General features: G+C 45.2%; 1 protein-coding gene across 1 annotated transcript in view; it reads left to right on the top strand.

Moving 5' to 3' along the window:
- Positions 1–26,949, top strand: part of STT3B (STT3 oligosaccharyltransferase complex catalytic subunit B) — a 99,684-nt gene that overhangs the window by 59,807 nt on the left and 12,928 nt on the right. Inside the window, exons 4-9 of the mRNA XM_066585172.1 lie at positions 5,933–5,998; positions 8,536–8,635; positions 17,162–17,260; positions 19,838–19,984; positions 22,264–22,312; positions 25,051–25,205. Coding sequence (XP_066441269.1) covers positions 5,933–5,998; positions 8,536–8,635; positions 17,162–17,260; positions 19,838–19,984; positions 22,264–22,312; positions 25,051–25,205 — 616 coding nt within the window. The remainder of the gene's footprint in view (positions 1–5,932; positions 5,999–8,535; positions 8,636–17,161; positions 17,261–19,837; positions 19,985–22,263; positions 22,313–25,050; positions 25,206–26,949) is intronic.

Here is a 26,949-nt window from a genome sequence, read left to right as displayed (position 1 = left end):
CTATATCTAATATTTCTAGACACTATCAAGACCGGTGTAGTACCATTGGATTGGCGCATTGCCAACGTGGTTCCAATTTACAAAAAAGGGAGCAAAAGTGAGCCTGGTAACTACAGGCCAGTAAGTCTCACTTCAGTAACGGGAAACATTTTCGATGGGATTCTGAGAGACGCCATCGATGACCACCTCAAGGAGAACAAGGGAATAACTCACCAGCATGGATTCATGAAGGTTCGCTCATGTCAGACAAATCTGATCAGTTTCTATGATTAAGTAAGCTCTAAGCTGGACCAGGGAGAATCTATTGATCTCGTATATCTGGACTTCTCTAAAGCCTTTGACACCGTGCCACATAACAGGCTAATATACAAAATGAGGCAGCTCGGACTGGGTGAAAACGTGTGTAAATGGGTAAAAAATTGGCTCAGAGATAGAAAGCAGAGGGTGGTAATAAATGGTTCGTACTCTGATTGGACCACAGTCGCTAGCGGGGTGCCACAGGGTTCAGTATTAGGCCCCACTCTGTTCAACATATTTATCAATGACCTGATAGAGGGGCTGCACAGCAAAATATCAATATTTGCAGATACAAAATTATACAATATAATTAATGCAACGGAGGACAATGTGCGGCTACAAACGGACCTGGATAAGCTGGGGGCTTGGGCAGAAGGGCAACTAAACGAATACATGGAATGAAGGGACTGGAATACCCAGAGAGGCTATCCAAACTGGGATTATTCACCCTGGGAAAAAAACGGCTAAGAGGTGATCAAATAACCATGTATAAATACATGAGGGGACGATAAAAGGATCTCTCCCAAGATCTGTTTACACCCAGGACTACGACGGTAACAAGAGGGCATCCGCTACGATTGGAGGAAAGTAGGTTTCATCACCAACATAGAAAGGGTTCTTTACTGTAAGAGCAGTTAGACACTGGAACTCTCTGCCGGAGGAAGTGGTGATGGCAAAATCCATAGAGGAGTTTAAAAGGGGACTTGATGTCTTTCTGGAGAGGAAGGACATTATAAGATATCCGGGTATATAGGCAGGTAGGAACTATTAGGGGTTGATCCAGGGAACAGTCTGATTGCCATTAGGGAGTCGGGAAGGAACTTTTTCCCCAAAATGGCTAAATTGGCTTCTGCCCTTGGGGTTTTTTGTCTTCCTCTGGATCAACACAGGGGGCTAGACAGGCTGGACTAGATGGACATTGTCTTCATTCAGCCTTACATACTATGTTACTATGCCAATTTATGGAGGCAGTTATAAGAGCCCCTAGTCAACCCCCTTAAAGATGGGGTAATATCCTGATCCGCCGTGTATCGCGCTACACAAATACAGCTCCATTTTTCTCATGTAATACAATACATGAACTTTCCTTGAACCGTCTATATTTATAAATACATTTTTCACAGAAACTTCATGGATTAAAAATAAATCTTGAAATACTGATTTCCAGCAAATCTGCTGCTATAGCCAGTAGGAGTGTGCTGTATACTGAAACTGCAGCATAATGTAGTGGTCTTACCACAGGGGATGAAAACTAAAATGTATACAATCTACCGTCTCTCCTCTGCCGTAAGCCCTTTCATCATCAGGGCTTGCACATATTTCAGTCCGACTGACAAGCTGGTAGGTAAACCATCAATAAATTACTCACTGTGACACCGGGAAGTGGCGCCTACAACAGGACCAACAATCGCACACCGGTGGCCCCTGCAGAGGTCCGGACGCTGCAGCTGAAACACACAGGCTTGAATACAGTACAAGACTCCATCCGGGTTATCTCAGGACTGGGCTTATGGCCCATTTAGACGGGACGAGCTACTGGGTAAACGATGCCGACGCTCGTCCCAGTGCTGCGCTGTACAGGAGCCAGTATCGTTAGTCGTTCATCTTACACCGGCTCGTCCACTTCTCCTTCCATTCAGGCCTCCTGTCCACGGGCGACATTTCACTGCGTTAACCGCGGCGATAATCTGCACGTGGGTAACGCAGTGAATGCATGCCGCGATTCTCTGCGATGAACCTACCATTATAGATGGGTTCATTGCGGAAAATCACTATGACAGTGCACCCCGGTGGTGGCTCCCGCGGCGGTATACCGCACCGCCCGTGGACAGGCTGCCTTAAACGGCGCTTTTTCAGTCTTTCACACTAGTAAATTTGAAAGACTGAACAATTCTCGTTGACTGAGCCAACGATCTATCTGCCTGTATAAACAGACTGCCCGAGTGAATGAGCTAACAATGGCGGCATTCGCTCGTTCAACGGATCATTGGCTTTGTCTAAAAGGGCCATAACGCAAATAGCAAATGAACCCGCTTGGCCTAATTTAAAGAATCTTGTCCTTTTTGTAACCAATCAGAAGCCAGTTTTAGCTAGTCAGAATTGGAACTATTAGAGACAACTAAAAACAGGATTAACGGAGCAGAGCAAAGAAACTAACGAAATGAACAGATGACTAGTGGTAACGAAGATGTGTCAAAACATTCCAAATGTAGGGTCCGACCCCTTGGGTATAGCAATGCCCAATTAGTACTGTGATCCCTTTATTCTAAGTATCGAGAGAATGGTCCAGGCAAGTGGACCAAAGATATATGTCCTAATCGTATATGCACTGTGCCATTAGCATGTATATAAATACCCGTGGTATATGCCGCTTCATCCATGTCAGGCGCCAGTGTGATGGGCAACATCCAATTGCAACAGCCGCGAATGGAGAGCACTTTGATCATTGCTGTTAAATCCCAAATGATCGGAGCATTTACATTTTGCGGTTAGTGGCATTTAAAAGGTTGTGTCCCAAAAGGGTCCGCCCGCAGTGAGATCGCAGGGTGCCATCTGGGTATCATTGCAGCAGTGGGCCTTCTGACAGCCTCCCTGACTGCCACGACCGATTGCTTATACGAATACATTGTAATGCAATGCTACGGTATTACATTATACCGTATAAGCGAGCAAATGATCGTAAGTGCGAGTTAAAAAGAAAAATTACAAAAAAGTCTAAACCCTCACCCTTTCCCAGTCACAGCAACAAAATATAAAAAAAACATTTTAAATGAAAAGGAGTAAAAAATTGGCATCCCCACGTCTGTAAAAGTCCAATTTATCACCTTCATCCTGCATGGTGAATGCAGTCTAAAAAATAAAAAAAAAAGATAACATAAAACCCATGCAATGCCACATTTTTTTCATAGAGATTGGGTGATCAAAAAGTTATATTTCAGCACCCAGACTCTCACCAATCCTAATGTCACTAGGACCGGTCAAAAGTTTGAAAAAAGTTTAGTCCCCTTTAAGACCACATAAGGCATAACACAATGGGCCTCATTTATCAAAGTTGGTTTGTCAGATCCTCCATCGCTGCTGTCTGTAAACATCCCAAATGAAATAATGCTGCATGCCGTGCCGTTTCGTTCACTGAGGTGCTGGCATGCATAATAGGAAGCCATTCTAGTTCCTGGCTTGTGTTCATGCCAGATATGACACTTTTTGGCAGTTGTTCGACTCGCATACGGAAGCTGAACCACGGAGGCTGTTTGCACAGAAGGGAATGAGCCCTAACACTATTGTCTGTCTGGTGTGTTCCTTCAGGTGCCCTAAAGCACAAAATACACATTGGAACATTGTGTGTCTACAAACTATATATGTTTATGCAAATTCTCTTTAGTGACATCCTTGGCTTGTTGAAACGTAGGGCTTATGTCCATGGGCATATGCGTAAAATGGCACGGGTCTGCCATCCTGTATTACCTATATGGAGGACTTTGCTGGCAGAGACTGCGTATCGGCTGTGCATACACTGCTTGTGTTCGGGAATCTGGCGTCACGAACATGCACAGTGTGATTTTGTTTGTGTGTTTTTTAAAAAAAATCTGTTTAAAGTTTCAAAATGCCCTTTTTGCAATGCCTGCCTAGGGGCAGCACTTCAATACGGAGCCTATGGCAGGGCTCCGTACCATACGCAGAGAAATGCATGCTGCTATTTAGTTCTCTGCCGTATGGAAACTCAGTCTACATACACTGGTGTGCATGGAGGAATGGAAGTCCAATGACTTTCATTGCCCCCATTCAACACGTATCACACGTGAAAAAAAAATCCCAAAATATGGCATGCTCCATTTTACAGCATATTACGCGTGTACAGCCCCCATTGAACTCTATGAATGCATGTGCTTACGCAACCCATTGTGTAGGCCTGGCACGTGAAACACTTGTTGCCTAGCAAAATGCTAATTAATCACTATATGCTTATTTCCCAGCCTGTATTTTTTTGTTCATGTGCGTATGGAAACGTGGCCATACCCCTTACAAAAACCCGCATATGCACTCAGAAGCAGGGAATTACGTAAGGAACACACGGCATTGTACACATACGTCCGTGGACATGAGCCGTAAGTCATTGGCTCGCTGCCGTCTGCACCACACTCCCTATGTGTAGATATTGTCGCCTACATGCAATGCTTAAATTCAGTGGGGGCGCTGTACTAAATGGTGGTGTCTGCAAGCCCTTATACAAAATCGCAAAGAAAACGGAAAAGCCATTTTCTTTAGAGCAATTTAAAAGGAAGTTTGTTCAGAAAGCCTCGTGTTTTGTCTGCAGTTGTATTTCGGTTTTCACGTGCGCCACAATCATCCGAGGATTTTCATGCGAACCGCCAAGCTGTCGCCTGAGCAATATAGAGGGAAGCAAAGAATGAGCAGCACATTAGAAAAATGGCGTATGGTGATAACTTCCACGCTTTCATGAATTGCATAAAACTTGGCACTAAATATGCAAATTGTATCACATCGCCAGACAGACCGCGGAACAGCCGCTCTTTCATCTTCTACCTTCGGCAGTTTGCAAACTGTTTAATGGATGGGTTGTGGTGACGGATTACCTCTTAAAGTTGAGGGTTTCTTTTGTTTGTTTTTTGTTTTTTTTTAAAGGGGTTTTGCCACAACTTTAAATTGCCTCATAACCACTGTGTCCTTCCTGGCTGCTGCAGCCCAGAACATGTGACTGCTGCAGCCAATCACTGGCCGCAGCAGTGACCACCTATACCCAGTGATTGGCTGCAGCAGCCACATGTCCTGGTCAGCGACAGTAAGAAAGGATATGAGGCACTTTAAGTCGTGGGGGAAAATCCCTTTTTAGGAAAATGCCAGTCGGCTTATTCCTGCAGATGGAGATTTTCTGGTTCATGGCGACTAGCGATACTAGCTTAACATTCAGGCCATGCAAATGACTGGCCACCTATTCAATGCATGGACTGTAGATATCTCATGTCTCTGGCCGGCCTAAATGGACTGTACAATAGCGAATCTCTGTCCACTTGCACGGCTTTAAAATGGCAAAGTGATCTCCGTTCTCCCTATTATTGTGCCTGGCGCTCTGGCCTATAACTGCGCGGCTTCATCACATGCCATCTATGTCACCATTGCGGCCCGTCGCTAGACTCAGCACTATTGAGGTCCATGTTGGGCCAATGAGGTCACTTGCGGAGACGGTGTGTAGATGCGACCCAGATGGGACGGAAGTGGTGGGAGAGCGGCACGGCAATAAGGGGAGCAGAAGTCTGATCATTAGACCACATTAAGTCCGGTCACATCCCCACCGGACTGGACTGTGGCATCCTGACAAGCTATAATAGCATTATATAGATAATTGGTAATCCGTAGCCGACCGGCGTGGGCTCTGTGCGCGGGTTCGCCGTGTACAATTAGTAATCGGTGTAAACCTTTGCACCTCTGGGTTGACTTTATTACAAATCTTTGACTCATCCGGTAAAATGTCTATCTATTAGACCCGCATTAATCCGGCCCTGTTCTCTACACAATGGGCTCCCCATAGGGGGATTCTTGTACAAGCGGGTATGAAATCCATATGATTTTGTTTGTTTTATGGGACATTTTCTCTCATTTTGCTTTGTCATTTCAGGTGAAGTCTGTGAAAACTGGCTCGGTGTTCTGGACAATATGCTGCTGTCTGTCTTATTTTTACATGGTAAGTCCGGCAGCATCGCTGTGCGCCTCCCGGTGGTGATGGCCGTCTATATAGTAGTCTTTGGTTGTGGTTTGGATGACATGATAAGGGCTCTTTCACATCAGCAATAGGGGTTTCCATTTTCAAGCTGCATTCAGGGAGCAGGAAAACTACCCCGACCGAATGACCAGTCTTATGACCGAACTGAACTGCGCCAAATGGACCCCATGGACTGCAGTGGGGTCCGCTCCGTGTACAGCTGTCCGTCCGGCATGTTACAGGATGACATGGCACGGGGCTCGTGTTTAGGCAGGCAGACTTATCGTTGACTTGTTGAACAAGAGCCCTTCAGTCTTTCACATTAGCGAATGTGAGGGACTGAAGAAGAGTGGTTTAAACGAAACGAGGAGCGAATGGGCAAATGATGACTTTTATGCCTGCAGAAAACGAACGAGAACGAGATTCTCATTCGTCCGGTCGTTAATTTGCATTTAGATCGAGCGATTATCGATCACTTTCACTCGTCATTCAGTCTAAAAAAGCGCCCTCGCACGTAAAGGGCGGGGAAATGGTGTGATTAATTTCACCTGCCTAGTGAAGAGGCCCAAGGACTGTTTTATCCCTACACTATGGATGCCGCTTTCCTGCTCTGTCGGGGAGAGGGGAATACCTGCGGCCGACCGGTTCCTTTTGTGGACTGAGCCGCACAGCACTGGGTGGGCTCTGCTGACTATAATGGGTTCCACACGCTTTCTGCCCAGCTGACCGGTTTGGGGAACAAAGAACGGACGCTGCATGTACTTCTTTTTTTCCATTATTTGATGCCAGATCTGCGACAGAGCCTCCGGCCAGAGGTTTTGGGGCAGATGTGGAACCGGACAAAGTAGCTTTGCAACATTGTAATGTTTATTTTGTTAGCCATTAAACTTTTTTTCTTGCTGCCACTGTGGAATCCCCTTTCTGCCATACCCCAGCTCCATCGGTTTTAACTTCCACACTCGGCGTAAAAACTAAGCTGCGAATTGGCACTAAAATTCTGCAGACAAAGCCGCATGTCTTGCTTGCAAATGATATGGAATTCAGCCACGGATTTCACTCACTGCAATGAATGGAATATGCAGTGTTTCCACAAGTATGGCGGTGGTGCGGATTCGTTTCACTCTGAGTGTAATTTTTTTTTATTTTTCTGAAGTTCCGTAACAAGTACTCAATTTGTGAAATTGGCATAATATTTGCTAAGAACTACGGAGAACAAGACGCACCAAACAAGTCCTATAGTTCTCTTCCTGATTCAGCTGTTGGGTGATGACCAGTGTGGCTGCTCTTCTCTTCTACAGAAGTTGTGGTCATCTGCTATTCCTAAAGGCCCATTTACACATGGTAGTTATCGCTTGAAAGCCATCTTTTGAGCGGTAATCGTTTGGTGTAAATGTGCCCATCTTTCCCTTTTCTGCCGGAAGATGGATCTGTTCGGCATGAAATCCATCGTTCGGCAGTAGAGTTGATAAGACGGACCGCACACTCTGTTCTGCCCTGGGAGAGCTGTTTACATTATCTCAGCTGTCAGACCTATGGCAGAACAAGGAATTTATTCAGAGAACATCGGGTGGTCTGTTCCCTGAATACAGCTCAGATGCTACTAATTGGTACTAATGAGTATTAGTACCAAATAGTAGTTTATGCAAAATAATCGTTGCGTGTAAATGGGCCCACCTTTCACTTTTTTCTGCTGAATGATTGGTTTCAGTTTGGTATGAAATACATCGTTCGGCAGAACAGCTGAAAAGCAGGACCGCACGCTGTGTTCTGCCTAGAAGCGCTGATTACATTCTCTCAGCTGTCAGCCCCGCCTGCAGAAGAAAGGGAATTTATTCAGAGAATAGCAGGTGGTCTGTTCCCTGAATACAGCTCCTGGCGGCTCACATGCTACTAATAGGCATTGGTACCAAGTAGTAGTTTATGCAAAATGATCGCTCAAAAACCATCTTTTGAGCGATTATCTTTCTGTGTAAATGGGCCCTAAGTCAGATTGTCATCAACCGGTGACTGTGGATGAAAAGGATATGCCATCACTGGTTAGTGGGTTTATAGACCGACCCCCTTAGCCAGTTGATATTGGCTTTATAGTTACGCATCTAACATGTATAACAGGTAGCAGTATATCCTCCTGTTAACCATGCCGTGTCATCTTGGGATTTTCTTACTGATGTGATGTCGTATTTGATGTGATATAAGCCAGCGATCTACTCCTAGATTATCGTCCACCGCTAGGATATTAAATGCCAATCTTGCTTAATAATGCGCTAATCTTTCTAAATGACTTTTTTGGAAACTGATAAAACCTGTAATTATGAAGTTTTATAAAGGGTTTATATATGTATATTTTCAATGGTTATTAGATCCGATCAGTCATCTGCGTCTCCGGCTGTGCCGCCGCCGCCGCTGGAGCATTGCTTTTTATTTACTCCCATACATTAGCAACACGTTCTGCAGAACGGAGACGTCCCCAATTTACTGACACGGGTTTGTTTTCCCCCCTATTTTCTCTCCTCTTCTAGGTTTCTGCTTGGGGTGGCTACGTGTTTATCATCAATCTTATCCCACTTCATGTGTTTGTGTTGCTTTTGATGCAGCGCTACAGCAAGAGAGTCTACATAGGTAAGCCGCTATATATGCAGATGTATAGAATGGAGACTTCAGCAATGCGATCACTCCGTAATACAACGCTGGGAGCCAATACCCTACCTGCGGGCATCTTTACTGTTAAACAGAGGTTTCTTTCACGCTGTGGAATTCCGTGGTGGAATTGCGCAGCGTGAAAATTGAGCTATTAGGTTCAACAGAACCTAATAGCTGCAGCATAACGCCGCAGACTTCCGCCGCGTAAAACGCGACAGAAATTCGTCCGTAGGCACTAGCCCAAAAGCAGAAGGACCAACCTTGGAACCACATTCCACTTTGGAGAGCTGCTCAGAGACGCATTCAGATAAAACATGTTAGTACGTTAAAGGCAGCAAATCACACGCTCATGGAACTTCTGTTTACAGGTTGACCTTTTTCAGTTTGCAATTTGAAACCTTAATACAATTCAATTGTGTGTATAGGATGTGTCTGTAAAGTTTTTAAAGGGCCCTTCCATCAAAAACACGTTTTTCCATCACTGCACCCCTCACCTGTTACACTCTGGATGTCCCATAGGTATGTTGCACTTCTTCTTTTCATGCACTGAAGCCTCCTGTCTAATACTTATCAGGCATCCTCTTCATTTTTGCACTTGGCCGCAACTCAAGGCAGCAATGGAGAGAACAGTAATTGCCGAATCGTTCTCCTTCCTGATCAGCGAGTCGTGTAAAAGTGCAAACGATCAGCTGACGAACAAATGCTTATCAGCTGATCGACTCGATTTTGCAAGCATTAAATGCTCGCTTGTGTCGTTCCTCCCTCCCCCCTCTCACCTCCAACTTTTCCCAAGAACTTTTTTTACTAAGATGCAACAAGATATAGTTTATAACAAAGCGTTTATCACATAATTGTATTCTCTGAACCAGACCTATATACCATAAGACATGAGAATGATTGCTGAAGGTCTCGTATCCTATTGTACCTCCATCATTGTATAACCTGCATCTACACCTTACCCTACTTATGGGAAAAAGTTAATAATAACACTTTGAAATCAATGCTCGCTTGTTGGCCGTGTAGACGGGGAGGCGCCCAGCTGGCCAGCAGCAGCTCTGTGGAGACGATCAGTTGCATTAGCGATCTCTTGTTTCCATAGTACAAATAATCTGCCCATGGAAATATTAATGATGAGCGCTGACAGACCTGCCAGTTGTCTGTCACTTGTTGGCACGAGCAGATTATCTGTGTAAGGTCGCGTTAACAGACGGCAAAAACAGGCGGCGGGTGAAACTCCACCCATCCATGGCAGCCAATGGCAGCACAGTCTTACTGATGATGTTGGCAGGGTTGGGCTGCTATTGGCATCCCTGGCTGGAAGAAGTTTCAGCTACAACAGTTTTTGTTTTTTCCTCTGTGTGAGAACCCAACCTAAAAGGACTCCAAGTTCACTTTGCAGAATTTGCAGATAATTGAATACTAAAACCAATTAACCCTTACTAGACTTGGACTTGTGTTTTTTATATTAGCATGCCTTTTTAAAAAAAAAAAAAATTGGGGGGGGGGGGGGGGAGAGATTATTTATTTATTTTTAAATCCATATTTATTTTAACCAGGGGTACAATCTGTTGGTGCAGAATTTTCCTTCGGATCAGCAGCAGACTTCATTCTTTCAACTGAAGGAATGAAATCTGCAGATCCGCTGCAAAAACTTCGAAATCAACCTGAAACTGTGCAAATTTTGGTGCAGATCGTGATGTGGATCCGCACCAAAATACGCTCCATACGAATGCGCCCTAAGGAACGACAGGGCTGGATCCAACAGACAAATGGATGATTGGCACCTTGATCCTCCCTATGGAATATATACAGTAGACGCAAAGTCAATGCGGTTTTACCAAACCCCTTCCAGGTTCAGCAGAATTGAGCCGCGGCGCTCCTAAAGGATACATGGAAGTCATATAGTTATTTGCAAACCCCAAAAGAAGCCACATGATTGTGTGTGAAGGTAACCTAACGCACGTCCTTAGTACTAGCGGAGGTGGATTGTGTTGGCAGAGTGGCCATATGCCCACGGTAGCCCCGCAGCAGCGCCATATGGCGGTGTGATCCGCAGTAATATCTGTGATATGTAAAGCGCTGCTAATCACAGTATAATAAGGGACATTTCCGATAGAACATTCCCTGCGTTGACCTCATCTTGTTGCAATTTCCTTGCTGAGCAGAAACTATTATTTCCAAGTGCTCGCCTTTGATAAGGTCTTTTTAAACTACAAAGAAAGCAAAATTAGTGTAACCAATTACTTTTTGTAATTAAGAGCCAGGATTGTCGAGCATTTCTTTTAACATCTCTAGAATTCTGTTGCAGATTTTCTTCAATGAGATGTAATCATTCAAATCCGGCTACACGGAGAAAACAAAAATGGCCATTTTTATCTTTTTTTTTTTTTTTTTAATTTTAATTACCTTAAGCAAATGAGGTTGATGTAATCCCTTTCTGTTTCTTGGCAGAGGTGCTAGAGCTGAGAGGTTTACGGCAATATTAAATGTGTAAAAGTTGTAGAGCAGCATTAACCCCTTATAGTCTTATAGACCCGCTGCGCTCTACAGCTTCTCCCAGCCACAGACTGCGTTCACACAGGGCTGATTTTGTTGAAGATTTGCAGCAGATTTTAGCCCTTCGATGGAAAGGGTGAAAACGTCTGCAGAACTGCCAGGAAATCTGTGACAATATCTGCGGCAAATCAGCTGTGTGTGAACGCACCCTCAGGGCTCCTTCACACGGGCGGTCGCAATTTCGCTGCAAGAAAATTGCAGCAATATCGCAACCTTCGCTTATGAGATGTCTCAATGTCTGCGATGCATTTTCCTTTTTTTTTTTTTTTTCCCCCCCAAAAACATCACTGCCACTTGTGATGGCCAATAGAAGTTTTATAATGTTAAAAACGCATTGCATGAAAATCGTAAGTTTTGTGTGGTGCGATGTGATTAAAGCAAAGGCTCCATAGGGAACCGTGGGTGATTTATGGGGGCAAAAAAAAGGAAAAATGCAGAAAGATAGGACATGGTGGGATTTACAAATCTTGCAATATCTCATGAGTGAAAACATCACAGATGTGAATGAAATCATTGAAAACCTTGGATTTCATAATTCTGCGTTTTCAGTCACATCGCGCAAAAATCGCCTTTTTTTTTGTCTCGCAAGAGTCAGGGCTGCCTTACTAAGATCTCACTGCCACATCTAAACGGAAAATTATATAATCCTGGCGCTGCGGCATCCAGAGGAGGTGTCGCTTTTCAGCCAGCTGAGATGGGTATATCTCTGTAAAAAAGGGAACCAATGGTTACCTTTAAGCCACATAAACTACAATATAGGGGTCAAAAGTAAGGGAATGGGGAGTTGAGCGGTTTCCTACTCACCGGGTGCCCCAGTCCTGCGCTGTGTGCCTATGAAGTTGGCGCTACATATAGCTGGACTGAGAGAATGAATGACTTTCAGAGATGAAAAGGAGAGTTTGCAGACGGCTCTGTCCTCATAAGTTGGTGCGCCAAGTCAGCACTGTGTGCGTGCCAACTCTGCAGGGGGACAGCGCAGCGACGGGGCAGCCAGCGAATATGAAACACTTCCTGTTCCCTCAGGTTTCATAGAATCACTTTAAGCCCCATAATGTAGATTTAGGCTCAAAGGTGATGACAGGTTCCCTTTAAAAAAAAAAAGACAATTCTAAATATGCATAAAGGAGGAATATTAGTAACCTTTATTACAAAACAAAGTGCATTCCTTAAAGTGTCAGAACTTTAGTAATTAATTAGTATTGTGCACCCCTCTGAGGGCGGCATGAGATAGTGGCCGTCACACTGATTAGAATGATATGTCTGCTGTGTGCATCTGTGCAGTACTTCTGGAGAAACTTGAATTTTATCAGCAACAGCACATGCATAGATGAATACAGGAAGTAGTCCTAGCCATTTATGAGCTGCAGGCTAGCTTCATCCACTCTGCCCTCCAGCCACTGATTGACAGCTGTCTGGCTATTACAGTGTATAGGGAGAAAGCGGCCAATCATTGGCTGGAGGTCGGGTGGGTGTGGCTAGCTGCAGCTCATGAATATCCAGGACTAGTTTTGTCTGGCTGCTACTGATAAAATGCACGTTTCTCTCAAACTGCACAGATGCACGCAGCAGGCATATCACTGTAATCAATGTGACAGGCACTACCTTATGGCGCTCTTAGTGAGGGCTACGGAAAGATGGGGACTGTCTCTTTAAGACCCATTTGGCATAATTCCCTGGAGGCTTACAGTACTTGTAGTCTTCTCCAACCTTTAGACGGGTACCAGAAGCCATTGTTCTTTATAATTAAAAGGAACACAGTGAAATAAAATAAAGGTAAACGTCAGGGGAAAGAACACCATGTAACAACTGAAGTTCTCTTGCCAAGACTCATGTTGCTCATCAAATTTACACCCCTCCCCTCCCCCCCTAATTCCTATTGTCAAACTAATCGATTCTACAGCGACGGGAGAGTCTGCTCTCCTCTGACTGTGGAATATGACCCAAAACCGTTCTTAGGGCTTGTGTACTTCTAATAGTGAATCTTCACTTGGGGTAGGGTTCAGCTTGGCCGTTGGGGGTGGGGGTGGGGGGCATCTATGACTGTTTACCGGAAACTTTCCACTCTGCAGTTAGTGGGCAGCAAATTCAGGGGGTGCGCCATTCATCTTGCACATGACTGCTGCAGCCAATCACTGCATGAAGGAGATAGGACCACTGAGGCCAGTGATTGGCTGCAGATGATGGCAGGTGACCCCCTACAGGAGCGTCCTTACCTGGAGCAGCAACGCTGTAACAACGGGCTGTTTGAAGAGCGAGCTATAGTTTGTTTTGCTGTTATCGGCCCCCGCAGGCCACTTATTTTTTTTCTTTAACTCTTGAAAACCCCTTTAATCTGTGTGGATACAAAGTATATAATGTATCACGTGGCCTTTTTTAAATCCATGGTGAGACCGAGCTGTACTCTTACGTGCCAATGTAGCTGATGTTAGAGGGTCATCCGCAGCATATTGCAGTATATATGATGTATTGCCGCGTCCTGCATGTTAGTGATTGCTGTAATGGCCAAGCTTTCAGGCGCTGCGTGTAGAATATAATTGCGTATGATCCCTGACCCCGAGGGCTGTAAACACGGCCGAGTATATAGTTTTGGCCTAGTGTGAAGGCTTGTAATGCGATAAGATCTGTTACCGCCCGGCGCAGTGATTCATTATATAGTGGTGTTTATCCAGGCCAGACATCTCCGATGACAAATGTATATCGCGGCTGTTTCCACAGGATGGCACTCTAACGATTATTATATAGAACAGCTTTAGGGGAAATGATGTGACACGTTCGGAGATGCAGGCTTCCTCGCTCGCTTCGTCTGACATGTCTTGACTTTGTTCTGCGCTCCAAACCTCTTCAGCGCTACGAATTACAGCAGTAACGGGGCTAAACGAGAGGATTTATTCCAACACTTCAAAAACCATATTCTTCTCAATACATTAAACAAAAAGGCCATGAAAGTGTTTGTACTAGACACCTAAAATAGTATTCGGCCACGTTTTTTGTCTGGTACTTCACCGAGTGACTAGTAGGTCTCCTATCCGGATCCGGGCTGCCTCGGGTTTCCTTCAAACATTAGACAGTAGGTTAGCGGACTCCTCTGAAGGGGTTGCCATGGCCTATACATTGATGGAGCTTTAGCTTGTATAAAGGTGGGGCCCGGGAATAACCAATATACTTGCTGGTCTGTATACCAGCCGGTAAGGATCAGCACATTAGGTGCCTTAGCCCCTTTATGACAAAGGGTCATTTATGCTCCTGTGTCCGGGGTGCATCTTGCAGTTCGGTTTAAAAAAAAAAAAAAAAAAAAAAAATCGGCTTTATTTTTCAGGTGACATCTACATGAGTTTGTTTTTTTGCGGGTGAGTTCTATTCAATGGTACTATTTAACAGACCGTATAATGTATTGGAAGAATTCTTTAAAAATTGGCATTTAAGGGGTTAAAACAACTTCATGCATTCATGCGGGCAGAGATATTGGTAAAGCATGAAAGTGCCACTTATTCTGTGGGTCAGTACGATTACAGCAATACCAAATATATCGTTTTTTTCCCGCCATCGATGGGCTTTGTGAGGACGCGTCTTTTGTGGGGCAACCTGTAGTTTGTATTCGTACCATTATTTGTGGAAAATACAACTTTTTGATAGCTTTTTATTCCGTTTTTTTTCCTCTGTTTTTCTTTCCCTTTTTTTTCTTTTTAGAATAACTTTTATTTATTTCTGTCCCTATAGGGAAGTTGATCTCTTATACAATATAATGCAATACTATGGTGTTGCATTATATTGTATTTTAACAGGATGCCTACAAAAGACATGCCACTTGCACATTTTTAATAGGCAAACAATCATGGCAACCCTGCAAGCTTTAAGAAGGCCCCCAGACTACATGACACCCAGGCAGCACCCAAGTGATCTTACTGTTGGGGGGCATTCCAGAGCTTTAAATACCGATCATTCGGGACAGTTAAATGCTGCTGTCAGTGGCATTTAAAGGGTTGGCACACAATCGGTTCGATCTTTTATCTCCAATTGCAGCAGTAATGCCCAAATAATTGTACTGCTCTGTTTTCAGAACCTGGGGGTCTAGGACACTGGGTAGGAAATAAGCTAAGAGAATTCACCAGTGACTTTTATATAAAATGGGTTGTCTCACTTCTATCCATAGGATAGTTAATCTATAGTAGATTGACTGGGCTCCGCTGCCTGGGACCCCCTAGCGAACAGCTGTTTTCCTGGGCTTAGAGTCTGTGTGTACAGCTCTGTACATTGCACAGTGGCCTAGGTTGATATTGCATGTTGATTCCCGTTGCCTTCAAAAGGATGCAATGTGCAGTACCAACCTGGGCCACTGTGCAGTGTAAGGCACTATCTACTTCCTGCAGCAAAACTGCTCTATAAGCAAAAGCACTGACCATGGGAAACCGTTGATCCCTGGGGGTTCTGGGCAGCAGACCCCTGGCCATTTATTATTGGTCTATTCTCGGGATACATTCTCAGTAGCAAGAAGTGGGTCAACTCCTTTAAATGAAATCGCCAAAAATTTAATTAACTGAAAGCAGATAGGAGAAACCTTTCTTCTAATGTTTTTATTTTCTGATTGTAGAATTGTTTTATTCTGAGGTCTATACATGACTGGGGGCGGCCATCTTGCCTGCGCTAACAGCATTTAGAGAGATGCTTTACAGCAGCTTCATGGGCCAATCACAATGGATGGGAGGGGAACCCATTGACTTGTATGGGAGACTGTTCAAGGCATGCTCTGACCTGTACAGAGGTCCTTGTGCAGGGAGGGGAGTAGATGGTCACAGGAAATACCGACTGTAAATGTTGGATGCTGTGTAATCTACTTGGATCCAGTGTCGCCTCTCGGTGTAATCCTGCCTGTGATATTAATGAGATGACTGCTGCAAAGTGTTTTTCTACAGATCAGGAAGTAACAGACTAGTATCAAGGCTCTGTGGTCAGTGTGAAAAATGCAGGGGATAAAAAAGTGACCAAAAATTCTTAAAATGTTTAACACAAAAATGTGATTTGTGTAATGGGTCATTTTCTGAGGACACATTCCCTTTAATAACTGCCTATTAAAGGTGTATTTCAGTCTTAGACTTTTAAGGCATAGCTACAGGATCCACCATAAACGTCTGATGTGAATTCCACCTAACGGCAGCCTGGAGTACGGAAACCGTGTAACGGCCTGCTCCGCTGTCTTCTGGCTGTACAAAAGGGGTCTTGCCATCATGGCCGTGATCTGCCTGAGATGGGAATACGCCGGCCTTCTGAGGGTCTATTCAGATTGCTGCTCTGCCAATGGGACAGGTGAAGCTCACTAAAACCGCATGTCCTGGCCGTGTGCCAGAGATGGCACCTGAACCGTGTCGGGTGCCTTGTATGTTGGTTGGGGCTAGATTACTTCCATCTCTAACCACGCTGGATACAACGGAGGACATTGTAGGAGGCCGACTGACAGCCTAGTAGAGTAGTAATGCAGCAGGAATCGCGGATGATCCGCTCGTCGGGCAGAAGAAATGCTTATTTTGGTTCATTTGCCCACCTGGTGGCACTACAACTCCCACAAGGAGCGGCTCCTCTGCGCCCTACAAAGCCGTTTTACCTTGGCCAATCTAGTCCTATTTCTTGAGCTTATTGATCAGGTCTCCTTGTCTTACAATGTCCGCCGCGCTCCCCCATGACTGTTTACTCTGTCTTGAACCGAGGTATTATCTCACTTTGTTTGAGGCCTATTCTATCACTCTGCCTTTTAGCAATTCTGTTAGGGGCACCATGTCAAATTCTGTCAGATGATCCCTGGGAAAGCCACAGTTTGCAATCAGACGGACTCTTACAGGTTTTCTCTTGTGTGTTCAGTTAGAATATTCCTGATAATTCGGGGTTAATTGTTGCTGCTTTGAGAAATGGGAATGTTCTAATAATTGCTCATTATGTTTCCTTTTGTCTCCTCTGTAGCATACAGCACTTTTTACATCGTGGGGTTAATACTATCCATGCAAATTCCCTTTGTTGGATTCCAACCCATCCGCACAAGCGAGCACATGGCGGCGGCAGGTAAGGCCATCGGGTGGATGTTGGATGGGGCCGCGGTCGTGCTTTCCTTGCTCCCGGACTCTTCTGACTCATCCTTGTGTTTTCAGCCAGTTTCCCTTTTGTTCACTCTTTTTCTATGAGCCGGTGGAGCGTGTATGTGTGCAGCCGCTTGTACTGTATGGCTATAGCTACCTGAAGGGAACCTGACATGGACAGGTGATCATAAACAAGTGCTTGTCCAAACGTTCCATCTCCCAATCCTCTGCCGTGTGCCGGCGCCACCGATCACCCAACAAATAAGGAATTGCTCCTTTGTTGAACTCCCTCCTTTTATGCGTCGCCAGAAATAATCGTTGTTGGCAGCGCACTTATCTTTGGAAGCGGGATGTCCCGCCAACAGCAATGAAACTTTATGGTTGATGAACGATTGTTTGTCCCCCCCCAGAGTGTGAATGAGACCATGTGAAGGACAGCTAAAGCGATGCCCGCTGATTGACGCTCATCATCTAGCCACTGTTGTGGCGTGTAAAAGGACCCCAATAGTGTGAACCCTATAACTGGGAAGACTGTCGGATGGCTTACCGCTATTGTATTATGTGACTCCACATCCTGGCGGGCTCTGATGCCTTCAGCTCTGTGTGTTTATGTCTGGACTGAAACACTCTGGTCCTTTAACCCCTTAAAGACCAGGCACTTCTCAGTGATTTTTACCTGGGTGATGGTTATATGGCCCTTTTTTTTTTTTCTCCTGGCCTTCCAAAATCTTTTTTTTTTCTTTGTCACAAGTACGGATATTTTTTAATACCTTTTCCTCACAGAATTTTTTTTCTTATTTTTTTTTATTGGGGTAATGTGTTTTTAAAACAGAAAATTCTTTTTTATTTAGAGCTTTATTTTTACGTTAAAATAAAGTAGAGGATTGTGGCAGCCTTTTAGGTTGCCTTTGGCAGTGGATTGTTAATTTTGTGTTTAAATAGTCTGTACATTTTTTTTTTTTAAACTTTTTTGTTAACACCTATGTTCCCAATGAAGGCCCCCTGCACACAACGGGGTTTGAATTGCCCAATCTGCAATCGTCTCCCACGCGAACGATCTGCGGCATTCGCACCAATTAAAACCAATGGAGCATCTGCATGTCCGCTCACACCAGCGGACAGCGACTGCGATTTTTCCACTCGTGGAGGAAAAGTTACAGCATTTTCCGTTTTTTTTGGGGGGGGGGGGGCGTACGGACATCTTCTATTGATGTCGATGGAAGCCATCCAAGCCACACCCTTTCCGCAATTGACATAAACCGTGGAATCCGCGTCATCACCTAGCAATGACACGGGTAAGATAAGGATTTGAAGAAAAAAATCTGCACCGCGCATGTCCAACGGCTTGCCAGCTGGACCATCTGCAGTACAGAATCGACAAGAAATGACAGGTACGCAGGGTCACCAGTCGGGAACGGGTCTGATACCGCTGTGATCCCACATCCAGAATCCAACCCGTTCGTGTGCAGCTGGCCGAAGTCCTACAAGACCTCTGGAGAACATTCACACTTTTTTTTTATTTATTTTTTTTTAAATCTCACACTTTCCCACTGTGGCTGGGGCATCCACAGCAGCATCCATAGGAGCCCCAATTAAAGGGGAAAACAGCCCCCTATAGTTAGAGTAGTCAGGGTCAGCTAGTCAGAGGCTTGCGAAGATGCTGCAGCCAGGGTCACCGGTGATCACTTGATCGCTGGGTCCCATGCAGGAACTGGCAGTGCCGCTTCCTACATCTCCACATGGCACTCATTGAGCGCTATGTAGCTTGTAAAGACGGCAGAAGTGGTTTAAAAACTGCTTTTGTCTCCTCCTCCGGGTCTTAGACTTTGTCTCACATCCAAGGACCCAACTGATTGCAAGAACAAGAGCTTCAATTCCCCACCGTATATTTACTCTCTGCCAGGATTAAAGCCCAGGACCAAGCGTGGTATATTTATGGCACCCGATCCTTCAACAGCTTTCTCAGTAAATGACATTAACCCATTAAAGGGGTTTCCCCATCTTACAAAGTGACTGTTGCCAAAATATGATCGCTGGGATCAATCTCTGGTTCAGTTCTACGTCGTCTTCTACTTTTTCCTTTGCGTTGTGAAGTTCCCATCAACCTGACTTGGCAGGAAACAGCATCCAGTCTCGTTCATTTTAATGGGGGCCATGCTGCGTTCCCTTCAGGGCAGGGGGCTGTAGCATCACTTTGCAAGGGGAATTGCTGAAGGCGAGGGACCTGCGAATCTAACCAACCGGAGAGAAGCTGTCCAGCAGACATGTCTCACCTTTCTCAAAGGTTTCTCTACCGTCTCCAGAGTAGGCGCTCCCTACCGTGGGCGTATGGCGCACTTATGAGTGAGCCCTAAAACCTAGTTCTTTGTAACGCAGGAGCCGGTCCTGTGACTAGAGCAGCATGATGCTGATGGACGGGTTCCCTGTCATTCTCTGTTTCATCTCCGGTAGCTTGGAGTCTAGTTTGTGGCCTCTTCACCGTATATTTGAGTTAATATTAGATAAATGCTTTGTATGGAGATCCCTGCTGTGGTTGCTAATAACTTGTCTTTGTCCGTTTCAGGGGTCTTCGCTCTGCTGCAGGCATATGCTTTCCTGCAGTACCTTAGAGACAAGCTGACAAAGCAGGAGTTCCAGACGCTCTTCTTCCTGGGAGTGTCTCTCGCGGCTGGAGTCGTGTTCCTCACCGTTATCTATTTAACCTACACAGGTACGCTGCGCCGCATTCCCATCCACAGCCGTGCGTGGCGTCTGATATGTGCGAGCGCTGCACGGCTGAGGCATACTCCTCTCTGTTCTTCCCCTCCGCAGTTCCTACACATTGTCAATGGATTGGCAGGATCCGTAGGATTTCTAGGCGCGGAATTGGAACAATTATTTAATCTATGGCTTGGCGATACGGACTAAATGGAATTTATTTTCTTTTGTTACACCAAGCTGGACAGATTCTCGTTTTTGTTTTTTTTTGTTTTTTTTTGTTTACCTTTTTTTAATTTATTTTATTTGGATTTTATTTTTTAAACAAGCTAAGAGTACCAAGACATTTTTTTTTTCTTTTCACGTAAAGTAATTGTTTGCACGGCAATTTCTATCCAATCCAATATTCCTGCCACCCACACACTCCCCAGCTCTTACCGTATATACCGGCGTATAAGGCGACGGGGCGTATAAGACGACCCCCCAACTGTCACCTTATACGCCGGTATTCAGTGGAGAAAAAAAAATAAATTCATTACTCACCTCCCACGGCGTTCTGTCGCGCTCCGGCAGGATGTCGCTCGCTCCGGCAGGCTGTCGCTCGCTCCTCGTCCCCGGCGCAGCATAGCTTTCTGAATGCGGGGCTTGAGATCCCCGCTTCCAGAAAGCTAATACACACGCCGGCAGCCATGACATCATTGAATGGCTGTGATTGGCTAAGGCGCACGTGGCTTCAGCCAATCACATTATTCAATGACATCATTGAATGGGTGTGATTGCTAACACGTGCGCCTTCAGCCAATCACAGCCATTCAATGCTGTCATGGCTACCGGCGTGTGTATTAGCTTTCTGGAAGCGGGGATTTCAAGCCCCGCATTCAGAAAGCTATGCTGCCATGCTGCGCCGGGGACGAGGAGCGAGCGACAGCCTGCTGGAGCGAGCGACATCCTGCCGGAGCGCGACAGAACGCCGGGGGAGGTGAGTAATAATTTTTTTTTTTTACACTTTTTTTTTTTTTTGTATTACCGGCGCATAAGACGACCCCCGACTGCAGAGCAGATTTTTCGGGGTTCAAAAGTCGTCTTATACGCCGGTATATACGGTATTTATTTTGGGTGGAAAAGCACGTTTTGGATTCCTTGAAATTACTCAATAGAAACACATAAAAATGACCCATTTATGATGATTTTTATTAACTCCTGTTTAATTTTTTTTTTTAAATGGCTATTTTGTATATTATACATATGTATGTGTAATATAAATTACACTATGCAGAAGGGAGGTCCAACGTCAGAGCTGTTCTGCATTGTGTTAGAAACCTGTGTCAGACCTCACCTGATATGGGAGCTATGCAGGGGAATCTCAGTGTTGGGCGAGGTCCAACACTGGATTGGAAAGGTTAACTACCAATTTTCAGGCTCGTATTGGCCAATCTGTATATATTAGGGAGTTCCTGTGCATGCATGTCACTTGTGTGAAAGAACGGAGTGCAAACCTGAAGTTTTTATACATGTGAAGGTTGAGGCTCCACGGCCCCCGGTCATCAGTTTCTCATGTTGTGTTCACTGCCTCAGTCATCGCAGCCCCTCATGTATTATTCACTCCTCTCTCCAGCCATTAGAGAACCTCTATGTACTATCCATCCCTCCAGTCTCCACAGCCCCCTTCTTCGACCGACTCCTCCAAGTCATTAGAGCCCCCAAAATTCCCTTCTGCAGCCGCACTGAACTCCGTTGCCATGTAGTCACACCTCAAACCCTGAACAGCTGAAGCTAGTAGAAGCCTGGAGAAAGTAAAGGTGTAAAAAAGTATCCCCGTGTAGCCATGTACTTATGAGCCACCAGACGAAGTATACAAGCCTAGCACTGATTGGCTGAGGCTGTTTGATTTCTGCATCGCTCCCTTACTCATCAGCGCACGGTCACCTATAGCGTACTGCCCCTTGTAGCCTGCCCTGCTATCGCCTCCACCGACTGGTATTTGTATCTAGATACTAGCGGCATCGTCTCCCTGGCTTCTGGGATCTCCTCAGCTATGACTTATGTTGATACGACAGTTTATCCTTACTACTTATTGTTACATTTACATGTTCTTGTTTTTAACGAAGCTTACAAAGTACAAGCTGCGTACATGATTGATTGGTTCTCTGGGACCCGATGAGGCCGGTGTACTTGGAGGGTCCATGTCAGATTGGCTGTATATTCGTTATTGAATGTTTTCCCGCCTGATACTAATATGTAGATTTTATGAGCCCAGCTGTATACTATAACATGCACCATCTTATTTTACAGGGTACATTGCTCCTTGGAGTGGACGGTTTTATTCCCTTTGGGATACAGGGTAAGGTTGGCTGTATTATGCTGTTCATGCTATACTAATCAGAAGGTCGCTCAGGCTCTCTTCTCGGAAGTCTGTTAGTTGACCTATCACCGGGTGAACCGCCAAAGTCATTCCTTCCTGTTTAGACATTTTATGTGTTAGAAATACGAGAAAGCAGGTGGAGCCGCCCTGTTGAAGAACTAAAAATGGAAGCTTAGGGCTTGGTTGAAAGGATACAATGGGAAAGCCTTTGTGGCTTTGTAGGTGCAGCCCACCCTACTTAATGCTTTTACCTTCTCGCACACGGCGTCAGCAAGACACCACGACTTTGACCGCAGCACTTTCAAGCGCACTATACAGCGTCCGACACTTAACACCCCTTTATTGTGATGAGCGATGAGGTGCGCGAAAGTCAGCCAAAATAGGGCAGACAGCGCTTGAAAATCATGTTTGTTCATTCGGCACAACTCGCTGTTGATATGACGTCGACTATCCAGACGTGTGTCCCCAGCGAGTACTGAGGAAGAGGTCTATGTACCCCAAAACGCGTTTATAAACAGAGATCCTTTTTAGCAATTATCCAGTTTCAGTCGTCTGTCTGAAGGTTGCGCCACATTTACCCCTCTGAACGTTTTCTTTTCCTTCCTTGCTTAAACAAATTTTTTGAAGGGCTATAAACACACAAAAATGGCAAACGAGCCCCAACGACCGAACGATAATTCTTCATTTTTGACTTGCCCATTTTATGTAGGCATAAAAATCACTGTTGGCTCGTTCACTTATCGCTCAATTCAAACCCCGCTCTTTCAGTCGTTCTCGGTGACTTATACAGCGAATAGGAACGACTGAACGATTTCTCGTTTTTGAACGAGCCAATTATGTATCTGCCCATATAAACGGGCTGCACGAGCGAACGATGACGTCATTCGCTCGTTCAACAGATAAATCGTTTGGTGTAAACAGGCCCTTCGTCTTGATTGTTTGCTCTCTGTATATCAACGGCATAATCGGCTCTGCTCACGTCTGACACCGGAGCCTCTGCCGCAGATTTTTGCCTATTTGACGAGCGAGATGGCGCTGTATGCACTATTTTCTTGCCAAAACAACGGCTCCCGCCGGACCTTCTTACGTCAGCGGTATCCATCGTACGATGATCTGACAGAACATTGTGGCTTCCCTTATAATTGGATGGCAGAAGAGCCGGTTGGGAGAAAATCCGGTCTGTAGGCTACCAGGGACCACAAGGCAGACCTGAGGAGCTTTACACTGTTTTACACGGCGGTTGTCATGGGGAAGGGAGAACATTAAACATTTCATATTCTGCAAATCCATAGAAGTAGTGTAAATTGTTTCAGGCGTCTCTCGCCGGCCGGGGATGTTTGTTACATTAGCTGGCTGGAATCGTTACATTCTCCGGATGGAGGCGCCCAGCCAGCTCAACAGCCGGGGAGGATCAGGCATCTGGACAGCAAACTGACCTGTAAAATTGCAAGGCGCATCCCTTGTTAGATGCAATTGGTAACCGAGCATTTGGCAGGTGTGAGCTAAAATGTTTTGGAATGAAATGGTAATCAGCGCTGTCTTTATACCTCGGATCCCTGCGAAATTACCGGCAGCTTAGCGGTTTAAGAATGGCCAAACAGTTTAGTCTGTATTTAGGAGGTCATTATTAACATCAGGTTCAGCGACTTCAGCATTCGCTTCTTGGCAACCATTTTCACACACAGAAATCTGAATAACAAATTGACAGTTAAACTGCTGGATTCTGTCATGTAATGATATTCTGCCGTGGTGATTGTCCCTTCACTTCCCTTTGTAACGGGATGAGACAAAGCAATTTGTTGGGTACTGTAAACAGTAAAATGTGCAGTTCAAAAGTGCTTATGAGCAGAACGATGTACGCTGCTGCCATACGCAGATCAACCAGGATAGTAGAACCACTTGCCTAATGTTGTATAGGTCCCATTCACCAAAACCCTTCTGACCCATCAAGGCATGAACTCCAAAAGACTTAAGGTGTCTTGCCAAGACATTGGCTGTGGATCCTTTACAATGTCCCTCCCTCCACTCTGATGTCCGTTTGATGTGAAAGTAAACCAGGCCACCACCTTCCATTGCTTTATGGTCCCATTTTACTCTTCATGCGCCCACTGTAGGTGCTTTCAGCAGTGGTCCGGGGTCACCATAGGCACTTGGACTGGTTATGGGTAAGCAGCCTCGTACGCAGCCAGCTGTGATGCACTATCTGTCCCGGCACCTTTCTGTCGTAGCCAGCACTAACATTTTCAGCAATGTGAGCTACCTTCTGTAGGATCAGACCAGATTGGCTCAACTTGACTCCCCATGTGCCTCGGTGAACTGTGGGTGCCGGTGACTATGTTGTCGGTTCTCTCGGACCACTTGTAGTAGGTATTAACTACTGTATATCAGGAACACCCCAGAAGACCTTCCATTGTGGAGATGCTCCGACCCAGTTGTGTAGCCACCTAGTCGTTTTTCACCCTTGTGAAAGTTGTTCATGTCTTCACTTACCCGTTTTTTCTACTTCCAAACTCCAAGAATGACTGTTCACTTGTTCCACAATATAGTCCACCCCTTGACTAGCGCCATTTTCACAAGGTAATCATTATTTACCTTCATTGGTTTTAATTTTATGGTTGATTGGCATATGGTATTGATATTTTAATCCATTTTGACCTGCAGAATAACCGTAGCTGATCTTTTGAATTTCTTCCTATTTTGTAATTTCCCTTTATTAGGTACGCAAAAATTCACATCCCCATTATTGCTTCGGTGTCGGAACATCAGCCAACAACTTGGGTTTCGTTCTTCTTTGATCTCCATATATTAGTCTGTACCTTTCCTGCAGGACTTTGGTTCTGTATAAAGAATATCAATGATGAAAGAGTATTTGGTAAGTACTGACTAGAACTTGTGTTGGCGTGCCAATGTCCTGCTTGTAAAATACTGGTAAAGGGCACACTAAGACTTGTGCACAGAGCCTGGCATGACTTAGTACAGTCTTACAGCCTTCATGCACTGCCATAGAAGGATTAGCTGGCTTGGTCTGTGCGAACATATTCTGCCCTAGAAACAATACCTTCATACCATTTGTAAGTTAAATTGAGGTACTTTTAAAGAGTACCTGCACTTTTTAACAAACCTTTGACATGTGAGAGTGACATGCCAAAAGTTTTGATCAGTGGCGGTTCAGATGCTGAGACCCGTGCTGATCATGGATATGAAGGGGCTGCATCGTTCTCACAAGCGCTGTGCCCCTTCAGCTGTCTGTCAGCCCCTCTGCGCAGCTGAAGACTGATGCATAGATGTTTACAGAAGCCTGTGCATCCCTCTTCAGCTGCCCAAAGAGCTGACGGGCAGCAGTGACAGCTGAAGGGGCACAGCACTCGGTAATGCACTGCAGCCCTCCACTTCACCAATCAGCAGATGTCTCGGCCCCCAGGCCCACACTGAGCAGGGCTTTTGACATGTAAAGTTTGTAAAAAGTGCAGTTGCTCTTTAAACCAGTAGAGAAACTTTTTTTTTTTTTGTTTCCATATGAACTTTTGTGTATGAATCCTAATGAAGAGTGAAGTCATGTTTAACGGGAACAGGTCGCCTCCACACAGCACCATAAGCTAAGTCATGCTGCTGTTAGGGAAGCCCGGTGATGTATTTCATTTTTCTTGCCCACTTTCCCGGTCCCATGCTGTATCTCGGACGACTGCACTTGGCACGAAAATCTGCCTCTTTTCAGATTGCCATGCTTGAAGTCTATTGCAGAGGGTGTATATGGAAATCTGAAGAGAGGTAGATTTTTTGTGTCCTGTGTGGACTTTACTGGCTGACGGCTTAATATCAGGTGAGTGTAAGAATACATCATCCGTCTCCCCATCATAACTTCGTTAATGGTGCTGTTGGGAGGTGACGGGTTCCCTTTAATTTCCAATAGCTTAGAACGGCCATCAATAGTTACCTTCATCTTTAAAACACCCGTCATATCTTTGAGACAAGTCCGAGGATGTTATCGGTGTGTCGGGATCTTCACGGTCCTCTACAATGAGGAGGTTCTAGTACTCTGGCAATCACAGCGCCCCTTCAGTTTCCATCTACTTGGATCTGATTGCATTCCCATTGAAACCAATGAGAGTGTGATGCAGCATCCGCTTCACTCATCAAGCCCTTTAGGATGAGGAGGCTGTAGCTCTTTCGTTCTAGTGGTTGTGGGGATTCACGCGCCAAGATACGCTGGGACCTTACAAGATGCTTAGAGGCGCACCTACCCAATAAACTATTTATGGCGGCCTTTTTCAAGCTTTCTCGCATATAATACATTGCTGTTCCGGGTCTGACTGTTAGGGTTTCGTTATTAAAGTGTAGGTTCAGGTCTCGGCAGTCCGTCTTTCTAATGTTGGCTCCCAGCATCTTTATCTACTCTCTACCATAAGGCGTAAGCGCTCGTTGTGTTTACAGCCCTTTTTATGGCATTTATTTTAATGCCTTGCTTGTTCTACCGAATGTCGTCTCTTCCACCTGCCACCGGCAGAACAAGTTATGAGCGCTGCTCCTCTGCCGGCGGGACATCCTACTGAACGCTTGTATTGTGTATATGAGATTTATGCTGTCACTTGACTCCGTTATGTTGATGTAATACATAA

Source organism: Eleutherodactylus coqui, chromosome 12 (assembly GCF_035609145.1).
Source record: "Eleutherodactylus coqui strain aEleCoq1 chromosome 12, aEleCoq1.hap1, whole genome shotgun sequence".
Lineage (NCBI taxonomy): Eukaryota > Metazoa > Chordata > Amphibia > Anura > Eleutherodactylidae > Eleutherodactylus > Eleutherodactylus coqui.
The sequence above is the reverse complement of the archived record's forward strand: the minus strand, read 5'-3'. Positions and strand labels throughout refer to the sequence as shown.